Source organism: Lampetra fluviatilis, chromosome 41 (genome assembly GCF_964198595.1).
Source record: "Lampetra fluviatilis chromosome 41, kcLamFluv1.1, whole genome shotgun sequence".
NCBI lineage: Eukaryota > Metazoa > Chordata > Hyperoartia > Petromyzontiformes > Petromyzontidae > Lampetra > Lampetra fluviatilis.
Genome location: NC_136315.1, coordinates 10,447,385 through 10,460,753, shown reverse-complemented (window position 1 = coordinate 10,460,753; position 13,369 = coordinate 10,447,385). Strand labels below are relative to the sequence as shown.

Here is a 13,369-nt window from a genome sequence, read left to right as displayed (position 1 = left end):
TCATTTGTGCATCAGGTATCGACATCTGCCATGGTTTGAGGATGCGGTTTAGGGTGGACCCAGTGATCTTTTGGGTTGGGTCTTACACAAAATGTTTGTTAATTATTTTAAACTCCATTCAGCTCTCTCAATTAGGTGCTAAGTCAGCAGCGGTTGTCTTAAGATTGCCCACAACGTGGCAACGTGGAATATATCCAACGGGTGCAACTATAAAACGCGCGCACTCTCTGCTTCACGGCGGACGTTAAAGATCACACGGTGTCATTCTAAGAAGCGCAAGCCACTGTGGACCGGCAGAACGGTCATAATTTGAAGAAAAAAGCTACCCACAAATTTCTTAATTGGGTAATGTAGCAATCGTAGGGCCACGCTGCAAAAACTTGGCAGGACCGCTCCCGAAATAAAGTTAATACGGTGAGGCTTTTCTGGGTAACAGAGCTGAATTAAAGGGAATAAAAAAATGATGATTAACCCCGACTTGAAGAATTAGCCCCATTAGCCTTCTTTCTATGACACATCCAGTGTATACGCTGTTCTGCACAGAATAACGAAGACTTGGAGGCTAACCCACACCAGGGGAAGAAGCAGTGTTTAGGAATTGTTTCTCTACCACTGACCACACACACACACATACCATTACATCAGTAACAAATAAGATGTGCAGTGTTATCATATTAAGAAACGTTTCTGAATGAAAACTGGTTGTAAAAAATTACAACCTGTATGTTTACTGCATTGCCAACTGGGTCGTTTAAATCTATTAGCAGCTGAACAGCATTGACAGCAGGGGGGGGGGGTGAAACATCTATCTTTACTGACCAGGCTACAATTACAAAAGGATAAGATCCGCGTATTTGGTGAATGATAATGAAAATAAATCATCCAAACGTTCCGTACATCTACCTTTGGGGATTTCAGAATGCACTTTACCTTTCTCAAGGAAATGTGCTTTTGTATTTGAGAGTTGGGAGATAGGAGGAAGCAGTAAGTTTGACTTGCAAGAGAAGCACGTTGGGGTTCTGCTGGAAGCAAATTAGGTTTTGACCCGAAAATGTTTCTTGCCTGGCTACGAGCAACATTACCACCGGTGCTCGGCGTGCCATGCCGAGAAATTTCACCGCGTTTTGTTACGCTGCCAAAACGTAGTAAACAAAGTGGCGCACACGATCCGTCAGGGCACGTTTATTTTGAAAGGTGTCGTTTATTACTTAGACGCCAAGAGAACCTGAAAAATAATCTGGAAAATGATGGGGCATCGCACGCAGTTACAAAAAACTACTTTGCGCGGAAAGGTTCTAAAATCAGAGCGAGCGGGACAATGTAAAAACAAAAAAAAAGTATTTTGAATCAAACGTGACACATAACAAGCTTGGCTCACGCTAGGCCTCCCCGAATCGCACCATGGGCAAAAACCACGCGTTTGTGCCAATTGTTTTTGGAGGATAAAAAAAAGACCAAATGGACAGAAAAATCAACGGGATTTGGCCATTTCCGTCAAATATTGGCACAAACTGCCTTTCCACCAACGCGTATACAATTCAGTCAACTGTTCTTACATCGTACAAAAACAACTACGGGAATGCGACGTCTGTTAGTAGTTTTAATCTGGTTATGGGGGAACACAAAATCCGATTGAGAAGAAGCGACGTATTTGGTTTCACCCAAGTTTATTATGGTAAGGATTAGGCCACGGTGTCGCGGTGGAACGGTGGTTAGCACGCTGAACAATGAACTGGGGCGACCAGAGTAAGATTCCCAGCCATGTCCAACGTTCGAAATATCACAAACTCGTGGGCTTTCACCGAACACGCCTGGCAATTAGGATTAAACCCAGGATATATCAGTGGTGCCGACTCTGCGTCTCTCCATGGGCAATGGGCATCACCCTGAGCCACGTGGCCAACCAACGTTCCCTGCGGATCGGCGAGTGCCGTGCAAGCTCACCCGTACGTACAATCGTGGCACGCGCGGCTCGGCACGAATCCAGAGCCAAGCGAGCAACGTCGTGGAGTGCGGATAAAACGCTCGCACTTGTTGTCAGGCGTGTGGCCCGGTTTGATAACGGAACAAAATCATTAAACGCAAATACAAAGTTAAGGCGCTTTATCCCAATATTGGAAGATCCCGACACGAGCTTACAAAGCCAGCATAAAGTAAAGGTCTCTATTGAACATATGCTTCGAATAATAAAAAAAAACACCCAGACATTTTCGTAAATACGTGTTTAAACGAACACGTTACAAACTCTTTTTTGACTTGCTTTACAATATAGCGTGCGTTTTCACGGGCCGCCGCCATCGCACGCCACCCAGCAACGACGACCTGCCTGCTGTCACGTGGGGCCCCTTGCTGCTGATGCTGCAACATGCTTGACGTTTACCTGGGCCGCAGCCTCCTGGCCGCGGAGCAGCACTGGCCAGAGACCACGCAAGCAGCGAAGCAGACAGCTGCAGCTGTAGCCAACTCCGATCAAAACGGTGAACGCAAGCGGAGGAGAGAAAAGCGCTGCGGCATGAGCGATGGGACGGTGGTGCGGGAGTGGTAGTGCAGTGCAACGCTGCTTCACCACAGCCAAACACAGGCTGCGCATACACTCGCACGCTCGCTACGGTGAGAGAGCTCCACTCACAAGATTAAGCCTACAGGTTCAAAGCCCAGTCGGGGGTCAACACGGCGCATCATTTCTGCGGGGTGAATAAAATAAGAACAGTCTGTTCTCCTATAACGCATGGTGTTTACATCACGTGAATTGGATATAATGCGATGAATGTATTAAGGGACCACTTTTTTATAACGCGGGATGCGAATTGGATATAACGCGATCGAGTGAACAGAACTACGCCGCGCGAGTAGGAATAAGTGGTTGTACGGCTGCCGCGGCGTAGCATCACACACGCGAGGAATCCTGGATGCTTCTCGACGCTACACATCTGCAAACGCATCTCACGTGTTATCGCGGACTGTGCTTTACCCCTATATCATTTATTATAATGCGATTTCTCCATAACACGGTGTTCTTCAGGAGCACAACCACCTCGTTAGAGGAGAACAGAGTGTATCACTTTGTGGTAAGTCAACAGTGGTAAAGTATGACCAAATAGTTAAACAACCCGCGGTCCTAATAAAAAAACAGGCCCTGTCATAGGAATGTGGAATATCCACGACTGGCTTAAAGCCACCAATGCAGACGATTGCTGTGTCAGCGCCTACTTCAGAAGAGAGATGCAGACCTTTCACAAATTATTCCAAAATTGAACGAGTGCCAGTTGTGTGCATCGAGTCCAGCTTCAGTTTTATGCATAATCCATTTCCGGAGTTTTCTTAGTTATTGGTGCCGGTGCCGTTAGGAATAAGCTGAATGGTCAGTAAACTTGCAGCCCTTGAAGTTATTTTATCAATAACCACACTTGCAGTGGTAGTTTGGAAAACAGCTGACAGACTGCATTAAAAATGCAAACAGGACTAAATTGCGCACAACTGATGGGGAGACTTTGACTGGACGTTCCATTGCAGCGTCGCTGCCGAGACATCTTACGAAGCAGATCGTGAAGAAGTTGTTGGCATTGGGGGACAGATTTCCGAGACACAGATGCGAGATATGTCCACAAAGATAATATGGGCAGGCGAGCGTGTGCAAGATGGCGGGGAGGGCCGATTGCCGGGACAGGCATTGGAGTGGTCTCCACGAGTTTGCCGACCAGAGCAAACACCGAAAGCAGAATGGGCGGGATATTGTGAGGGCAGATCTTGGAGGCGGCGACGACGGCTGATCTTGTGGAGACAGTCACTGCTGGGATTTCCCCCCTCCGCCCGTGTGGGCCCCCATGCGGTGAGGGTCCTGCGAGGGATAGTGAATGGGCACGGGGCCCCTCATGAACAGCGGCGGAGGAATCGGAGGCAGGAATCCGCCAGGGCCGAACCCTGGGAACACACGGGACACACACGGAGATTCTTCACTTACCCGCTGTACAAAGCTGTCATGCGAGCGCTGGTTAAAGGCCGGCACACGGCACAAGGGGCCGGTATAAACAAACTCGAGCGCCGTGGTGGCGCGACGTTAACTCCCTCGCCTGATATGCAGGAGGTCGTGGGTTCGAGTTTGCATCTCCCAATGGTTATGTGGATTTTTCCCTGGGTCCTCCGGTTTTTCTCTTCACATTTAGAATCAACATGCATTCAGAGTATTTGGCTGCTGTACATTTCCACACGAGCCACTTCGTCGTTGAGCTCTCATTTGTGGCCAGGTCGCTTCTAAACAAAGAGGCATATAGCTCAGTGGGGCTTACCTGGTAAAACAGAGTAAAACACACACATTAGTTTTAATTTCGAATACTTGGACACATATCAACGTGTCTCAAGAGTACTGCCTTCATTAAGCCGAGGGGATCCCTAATGACACAGGCCTGCAAGTCGGAAGGAGTCTACGTTACGTTAACCACCGCGCTTCACCGCTCGCAGAAGCAGGTCATTGTGGCGTGTCAAAGCAAGAAACCTTTTAAAGGATTGTTTAAAAATGGATGTTGCTTAACAACTTTGGTTCTTTTGAAGCCTCCCGACCCTTGCCAAAGAGAAGGCAGATGTCAAGAGTCTCTCAAGGGGTAGAAGAGAGGACACTAACAGTGCTGCGGGTCTCTCGTCTCAACCGCACGAGTGAATCTCAGCGGTCTCTCGTCTTAAATCCAAGTAAACACAAGCAGGCCATTTCGCCTCCTTCCCATGTTTGTCTCCCCACATCAAAAGTAATACAAGTTTTTTTCGACATCCCATTGGCTGCACAGCCTTCTGGGAGTCCACATACATATAGATATTTTTTAAGCAGGAGTAGTTGAATACAGCTCTGGACCGGTTTTCGACAGTGCCACATCGGTGGAGTTGGGTTTACTTAAACGAATGCTGGTTAACTGCCAGGTGCTTATAGGAGAAGACCCCACTCTGTTAGGAACGAGTCCTAGCTCGACGCAAAACAAAAAAATAACACGACAAGAACAACTAACGACGCATCTTTGCATTGAAAGTAATGAATGGACCACAGCGGTCTGTCAGCTGGCGGCTCAACGTAGGGCAACGACCGTATGAGCGGTCTCCCTCGCTCAAGAACCAAACGCATCTCGGTGTTTACGCTGAGGTCTACGAATTGGGACGAATCGATGGGGGAGTGTGGGGGGTCTGCGGGCAGGAATCAGAATCCGGTAAGAGAGATGGAGTGGGGGGGGTGCACTTAGGTGACCAAGTGAGCTGCTCCCCCCTGTCCTCATGCCCGCCACCGTCACCACCACCACCGACCCCCCACCCCCCGGGCATGCGACGCGCCACTAATGGGCACTATTCATAGCTCGCCCAGCGCCAATTAAATAACCCATGGCGTGAGTGCACCATGTGGGCATCTGGCATGCCTGGAACACACGAGGGGATCCTCGCAGCCAATGCATTTTCATAGTTTATATCAGAGGCAACGATCCCGTTTAGTGCCATGGACGGCAGGAAAACTGCTGTTAGCGAGCACCTGTTAGAGGACAAGACGGTAACGCCGAGGGAATGTTGGTGCGCGAAGCACCAGGGCCCGCGCCAAGAACGCTATGGCCCTGAGTGATCGGGCTGGGTGTTCTCGCGGTAATACTGCGATTCCGGTGCTGGGCGGTCGAGTGCTCATACTGGCTGTTGTTTAGTAAGCGCTATGTAGTCTAGCACGATCACATGGCCTAATAGCAGCAGACACAACACATTCACAGCACAACCCAACGGCTCCTTCGTCAGCTGTCCTCGTACACCACCGACCCGGTCACCAACGCCCAGGCCGCGATCGCCTCCCCCCCCACCCCCAAGCGTGCTGAGCGAGCGAGACACGTGGGGGGCTCCTTACCCGGGGGCATGGAGCCCATTGCGGGTGGTGGTGGCAGCCTCATGCCCATGAGGGGGGGCGGTGGGGGCAGGGACACGGCCGGGGGCAGGTTGAAGTAATTCGCCTCCGTCTGCTCCTCGCCAGACTCTCCTCCGCTCATCGGGGGCAGCGGCGGCAGCGCTGTAAAGGCACAGACGCAAAGCGCTCACGCGACAAACAAAGACAAAGATCCCCCCCCATGTAGCCTTCACCAAGCTGTCAGGGGCAAGTGCTGTTAGCGAGTGGGCAGCCGGCACTACGGCATCTTTGTAAATGGACTTTTATTGATTTAGCTCGGCGCGGTTGTATTTTGCAATGCACAGGTGATGCACGTCTCAAACCAAACCAGAAAACCAACTTTGTTTAAGCGAGGCAGCAACTCGACCCCCTTCGTTGCACAATTACCGTGGTCAAAAAATACACAGCGTCTCTTTGCCCACATTGCCCGATGGCCACGCGTGCAACTGCTCATCTCCAGCAGCAGGCTGGGGCCAGCGGTGAAATACTCCCATCATCGCCATGGCAGGGTCCAGCATATATAATGCGAGCCAATTCGCATTATGCAAATTTAACTTATCTGTGACCCCCTCCCGCCCCTTCCCGCATCCCCCGTTCAGTCATTGCGAGCAAGAGGCATCGCACCGTGCGTTATTTATTAAGTTCGGCGCGGTTGTATTTTCGGCCTGCGCCTTTCTGCACCGCTGCCAAGCCCACAAAGCCTAGCCCCTCCGACGTTTCATTGGCCGCTAATTCAGTCGAGCGCCGAGCCGGAGAGGCTGACGCAAACGCGTGACATTTCTGTGGCAAGCCGATCCGCCGTCTCGTCCGCGCAGGTGAAGAGAACCGTGGGCCGCCCTCTAAGCACGTGGGGCTAAGCCCCGGTTAATCGATCCCGCGCAACGCTGGCCGGTCGGGCCGGTTTGGGGGAATATCCAGAGCGAAACAAAAACGGGGGGTGGGGGCCTTTTTTCACTCGCTCCGTGCGTTCAGCAAGCCAAAGGCACAATCGGGCATAATTGGTGGAAAATGTTAAATATATCTCCGAATTAAAATTTAAAGTAGGTTTTCTTTCCAGGCTGCCGGGAACGCAGCAGCTGCGGCTGTTCCGCTGCGGCGCACGCGGATCCTTGAGATGAGCGCGCGCGTGCCAAGCCGCGTGGGCAGCTGCGGGGCCCCCCCAGCCGGGGCTCCGTGCGCCCTGCAGAGATGGCACGGCCGCCGGTGGGGGTCGGGGTGACTTGGGGGGGGGCTCGTGTCAGGTGTGTGCGCACCCCCACATCAAGCCGACGCTCGTACATTTGACGCAAGGGTAGGGGGGACCTAACGACTCTTCCCCCATTCGGTCGATCAGAATAACAGTTTCGTCTGATCCATGCAGTGTTCAACCAACGCGCTCACTCAATGTCCCACCCACGCAAGACAAAGGTTCCCCGTACAGCCTTTAACAGACTCTTGGGACGAGTGTTGTTAGCAAGTAACTGCTATGAAGGCCGACAGGGCATACGAGGGGGTGGTTGGCGAACACCACTCCTGGACACTTTTGTCTCCCCAGTGCTGATGTTTACACACTGCACCATGGACTCATTTAAGACCGAGTCGACCTAGGGGAGGTCCAGGACCGGTTCAAATATTCGCGACTGTTATTGGTCGTGAGTGTGATTCGAACTCGCGTCGTTTGCTGGTTTCGTAGTAGAGTGCACTAACCACACTCACTCACGAACCCACATATCCATTCACCCGCAGACTCCCCACACTCGCAAGGTCACCTCACTTCCCTTTCTGTGTCTTCCCTCGCACCGCTCCACTTTGGAATTCCCTGCCATCATTGTCTCTTTCTCCCCAAGTTCTTATCACAATAATAACCTAACTCAAGAAGAGTGTTTCACTCTGATCTATCAGCACTTTGCTTGAGCCGTTTGTTGCTGGCTGTTTGACGGGTTGTATTTTTGGGCCTTGTGCTCAGCAACTGCTCTGAAGAAAAAACCCTGCATGAATTAAGAACGAGCAGTGATGCAACGTATGAGTTCCAAGGTGGCGAGATGTTATCTCCCTCGCCCGGTTTGCAGGAGGTAATGGGTTCGATCCGGACCCCGACATCTGTATATTTGGAATTTTCATGTTCTCCCTGAAACATGCGTTTAGATTATTTGGCTGCTATGAATTTCCATGTGATAAGTCACCATCTTTCGTGGCCAGTTCACTTCCAAAAAGAGAGCTAATAGCTCAGTGGGCTTTATCTGGTAAAAAAAAAAAGTTTAATTTAGCATAGATCGGAACAAAAGCTGAAAAGTGTACAAAGCAGTGTGGGGAGGCACGTGCAGCAAATTATGCCGAGTCATTGGAAGAGTGACATGTGGATTACAAACGCACACGCACATTAGAGACAACACACTGGCCGTTTACAGAAGAGATTGGGCTTGGGCAGGACACGTCACGGCTGGAGGTGGATGTGAAGGCTAAGTGTCACACGGGCCGTTTCGCAACAGGTTGAAGTCTTATCAAGTTTAAAGTTTGGTGATAAAAGAGGCCCATGAGCCAACCACCTGGATAGTGCCAAATCTCGTCAGGTCTTAGAAGCTAAGCAGGCTTTTGTGCTTGAACATTGTTTGGAAGGACGACCACTTTACACAACTAGTATGATAGGCTGCTGTATGGCTACATCGTGGGCAGGAGAGGACAGTGCAACAATATCCACTGACCAGAGTGAAGTACGGTCAAAGAAACCCCCACGACCAACACAGCATGCGGCGACCCTCATCCAGCAGTGCATTGACAAAGAGCTGCACATGGTCGAGACTAACGACAAAGTGGCAGCCAAAGGAGGGCACAGCTAAATGGAGCGAGCGGCCTCCCCATTGGGTGGAGTTTCACTGAGGGAGTCGACCAGCGGTCGAGGTTGCAGGTGTGGAGGACGCGGGAATGGAACGAGAGCGGAGAGAGAGAGAGATCCGTTGTCGGGCTTCACTCCATTGCACAGCTCCAGCACCGTGCAGCCTTCCTGTCGCATCACGTACCCACTGTGTCACGCTATGCGATGTGCGCTGCTGTTCTGTGCGCCTTCTAATGTGCTTCTGCTTTGTGTAGCTCTAGCGTGTGCCACTGTGCCATGGTGCTGCTATACTTTGTACTGTTAAGTCTGTGTGCACTGTTCGACGCTGCGCCATTTACTGCTGTATGAACAGCGTACCTCCCGGCAGGCCCGGTACAGGCTCTAGCCTGGCTCCCGTATCCGTCATGGTCTTGCCAGCCCTGATCTCCTCCCGTGGTCTCGGTGCTCCCTGCGACCTGCAAGGAGAGATTGGGAAACACACACATCATAGAGACGATGACAATGATGATGTAATTTAATCCATGACATTGTCACTGAACCACAAGATGTTTCTCAGAACAGTCCCGCATTGCGAAGTTTGGCCAAATAATTTGAATGAGCGTTTTTGCTTGCGCGAGAAAGCCCACTTGCTGTGCTGCCATCTTCCTGGTCACCGTGCGGCCCGGTGGAATTTAGTTCCACAAACTACAATTAAACACAGCAGGAAGAACACTCCTCACTCGACGGACATCTGAAAACTCGACAGAAATCGACATTTAACGACTCGTGAAACTTAACAGGCGTGAAGGTCAAGAGGTCATCACAGCCAATACCAACGATGCCATCAGACCACTGCTTCATTCCCGCTGCCCATTCCCACATTAACTGTGGTCAACATCTGCTCTCAGAGGTCTGCTCTTAAAATATTCCACCACATGGTCAGCTTCAGACATCCCGCATCTGGCTGCTGTTGACATGATGCGAGCAGATGTTACGATGAATCATTAAAAAAGGTACATATCACATCGACTCCCAAGACTCCCTTTTCAGGAGGGTCGAGCATCGGGATGTTTGACCGATTGGTCTTGCAATGAGTGCTTTGCGAGCGCGAGGGAAATCTGTGCGCACAATCAACACAAATGACAGAAATAGAAGGAACCCACTTGTTTGCACTGCCAACTGCTGGCCAACACACAGTGACCTCTGGTGCAAACATCCAACGGTCCTGCCTCCAACGTAGTACTTGATCACATACACACACACGGCACCAAATACCCAGTGTTTCCACCTCCTTCAGGATGAATTCTCAACGGCGAGAAATAACCCTCGGATCTCCCTGGGACTGCGCCCGAATCCTTGCCAGGCTGCAAGAGAGTGAGGTCGCGCCACCCTTGGGAGAAGACGGAGGTGGCAGCAGCGGCTGGCGTCACTCGCCGCTGATACGCTCAATGGCGTCGCCACCGGTCACTTTCTTTTGGCGATCGTGGCCGTAAAGTTTTCCGAGGGCCTTCCCGGCGGGACAGAGTAATGAGGGGGGGGAGGGGGTGGCGCTCCTTCAACGGGAAGCAGCGTTTGAGAGAACGAGCTCCGTGGTGGGCGTGCGCGAAAAGTCGTGGAGGGGGTCGTTTAGCGTATTTAAAAGTAACGCACGTTTGCAGGTGGACACGAAGGCTACGTGTCCCACCGGCAATCTGGAAAAAAGGTTAAAATCTGTTCAAGTTTTAAGTTTGGTGATAAAAGTGGCCCATGAGCCAATCACTTGGAATGTGCCCCATCTCATCAGATCTTATAAGCTCAGCAGAATGGAGCCTGGACAGAGCTTGGAAGGATGACCACCAAACACAACTGGTATTATAGGCTGCTGTGTGGCTACGGAGTGAGCAGCAGAGGGCATTGCAGCAAAATCCACTGACCAGTGAGCAGTAAGCTGACAAAAACCCCCACGACACACACGGCATGGGGCGATCCCCATGCAGCAGTCCATTGACAAAGGACTGCACATGTGCATGAAGATGTAGGAAGGTCACCCTTTACAACAACTCAACCTCGGACGGCTCCAATGAGAGCCAAGACAAATATCGTCAGGTGACTGACGCACGGAGAACCACTGCTCCTTGGAGAACACGATGAGGCTATGCGGAGGGCACAGTAAGAGACGGCTCTACAAAAACGCCGCTTGTGTGCCCCGTATTTTTTGGTCGCAGTCTTAATTAGCGCGGGCGACATAGGATGTTACGGTACAGCCCGCGTGGGCATTTCACGAAGCCGCAGCAGAGGGATCAGCAAGCTGTGGGGGATGGAACGCACGGTGTCATCGCAGCTTCCGCTGAGCAATAAACGGTAACCAGCCAGTCGTGTCAAGGATCCCGTGCGCGACCGGGCCATCGGCCGCCGCCGCCACCGGTGGGGAATTCGCAAGCGGCCCGCCGGTGTCGCGCTACACGGGTGGCTTTCGGCCTTTTTAGGAGTGTGCACCCAGCTGATAAGGACGATCTCCCCCGCAGAGCCCGTGACGGATAGCCGTGTCACGGAGCGCTCAAAGTGATTGGGGGAAGCCAAGTCAGCGGCGCGCAAGACGGGCAGAGTGCTGCAGATTCCATGGACCCCTCCCCCCGCACCGCGCGCTAATAGACCCATCGCCACCTGTTGGTCCCTTAGCGCTTGGGTTAGGGTCTCATGTAAATCCATTTGCACATGGTGTACATCTAATACGGTCTCAAAATCCTGCCCATGAAATTTCCTTTATTGTTATGATAATAATAACTATAATGTACAGCCCTTTATAAATACACTGCTGGATGAGGACTTCCCTATGCCGTATCGGTTATGGGGGTTGTTTGGCCATCATTCGTCATGCTGGTCGGTATGGGATGGAAGAGGGGAAGGAAAGCCGCTTGTGATTATGCGATGACAAAGGGCAATGAAACTAACCCGGCCCGTGTACAGGTGTCAGATGGCTTGCTGCATCGCAAGACTGAGAAGTGGTCACAACTTGGGGAGGAACTTCATCCAACAGGCAGATAGATCATGGCTAATGAAGACAATTCGAAGCACGAATCCCAGGTCCAGAAATTAATTTCAATCGGTGAATCGTGTGAGGTTTTAATCCATCGGGTCCTGCCGACTACTCGCAGAGCAACATCTTTATTGTAAGGACCCGCGCCCGACCATTGGACCACACCGAACGAGACTGATACTTTCACTCGTGACCTTTAAACTGCATGTGCGCTCCGACAGCGCCGCCCAGTCAGGCCAACATCACCACGGCATGGCGACAACTTAACAGCCCGATGATTTCCCACTCTCCGGCCGGGGGCGAGCGACGGCAGAGCCGCAGCGTTAGCTCCCCCCCTTGGCACCTCCGTGGAATGAGAAGCGCAAGAAATATGCCCCGCTCAGCGATATCAAAAAATAGGGGCAAGATCCGAACGAATCGGCCTTCCCGAGTCAGCAGGAATCCGAAAATAAGCGGCATTCGGAAGACGCAAGACGGCCGGGGCACATGTTCGCCATACATCACCCGCCGGGTGGAGCTGCGTCTCTTGCAGGGGTCTGTGTGCCGCCCGCCCGCCCACCCGCCCGCCTGCCCGCACACGGGGCGCGCTATTCTGCTGACCAAGGTCGGCAGGTCAGCGCATTCGCATCGTGCGAGGAGCCCGCGTCGCAGCAGTCTCACCAAACCCGGTTTTGGCCGGCGCCGGTGACAACAGAGCTTTAGCCAAATTTGTGCCAACACTGCAGAAGGATTTTCCATCAGGATTCTGGTCACGCACTTCGATGTCTGGTTTTAAGCCAAGACTCGGTCGTGTACGTCCACGTAAGTACATGCACGTGGAGAGAATCATCGGCCACCACGGGTATCCAGTGAGCCACTTGCATGTGGTGGGGGTAGAGTGTGGGTAGATCCACCTCTTCCAACGTGTTCTGGTCAATGTAGAAGAGTAGGCCAAGTTTGCTTTACTGGAAGCTCTTACGCCAGCAGTTGCATAAACAAGCATTTTCAGCACTACACCTTTCTCGACATGTACAGCTCATTGTAAATCCACTGTTGGATGATGGCCCTCACCACACCGTGCGGGTCAGTGGTTATTTGACCATACTTCACCACACCGGTCAGTGCGAGTTGGTAAAGGCGGGGAGCACAGACATTGTAGCACAATACAACAGATGATTATACTGCACTGCCCTCCTTGCTACCTATAACGTAGCCCTGCATATATCAAAGTCAGTTGAGTGTACGTCATTATAAATGCAGATATGCGAATAGATTAACATCACCACAAAATCACTCAACAATCACACCCACCCCACCCCTATACGATTGCTCGAGGCAAGTGCAGTTAAAGAGGCATTAAGAAAGGGTGAAGTGGCCAGCACTGCAAGCAACCGATCTAAAATAAGTAGTAGCTATGTGCTGACTTTTTGCAAAGTCAACCTTAGAGGCACCCATACCAAGCACACACACACCAATTGCCAATGGTGTTGGGTAGGGCTCAGGATGGAAACCAGGTTAGTGGGCTCACAACGCCGGCGGCACTAGACAATGGTCAAGCATTTGACAGCCTAACCACACACACAACCAGCGTACACACTTCACCTATGAAGGCCGCCACGGCACACAAGGGAGTGTGTGGCCAACACCACGCCCAGCCACCTCGTGGCGATGTTTACACATCACACGA

At 51.7% G+C, this 13,369-nt stretch overlaps 1 protein-coding gene across 1 annotated transcript in view; it reads right to left on the bottom strand.

The window, feature by feature from the left end:
• Window positions 1-1,174: 1,174 nt before the first annotated feature.
• The window catches only part of RBM22 (RNA binding motif protein 22), a 40,434-nt gene continuing 28,239 nt past the window's right edge, over window positions 1,175-13,369 (bottom strand). The window contains exons 9-11 of the mRNA XM_078875555.1: window positions 9,066-9,163; window positions 5,861-6,019; window positions 1,175-3,921 (exon numbers count right to left, since the gene is read on the bottom strand). Of these exons, the coding sequence (XP_078731681.1) occupies window positions 3,785-3,921; window positions 5,861-6,019; window positions 9,066-9,163 (394 nt within the window). The 3' untranslated portion in view covers window positions 1,175-3,784. The remainder of the gene's footprint in view (window positions 3,922-5,860; window positions 6,020-9,065; window positions 9,164-13,369) is intronic.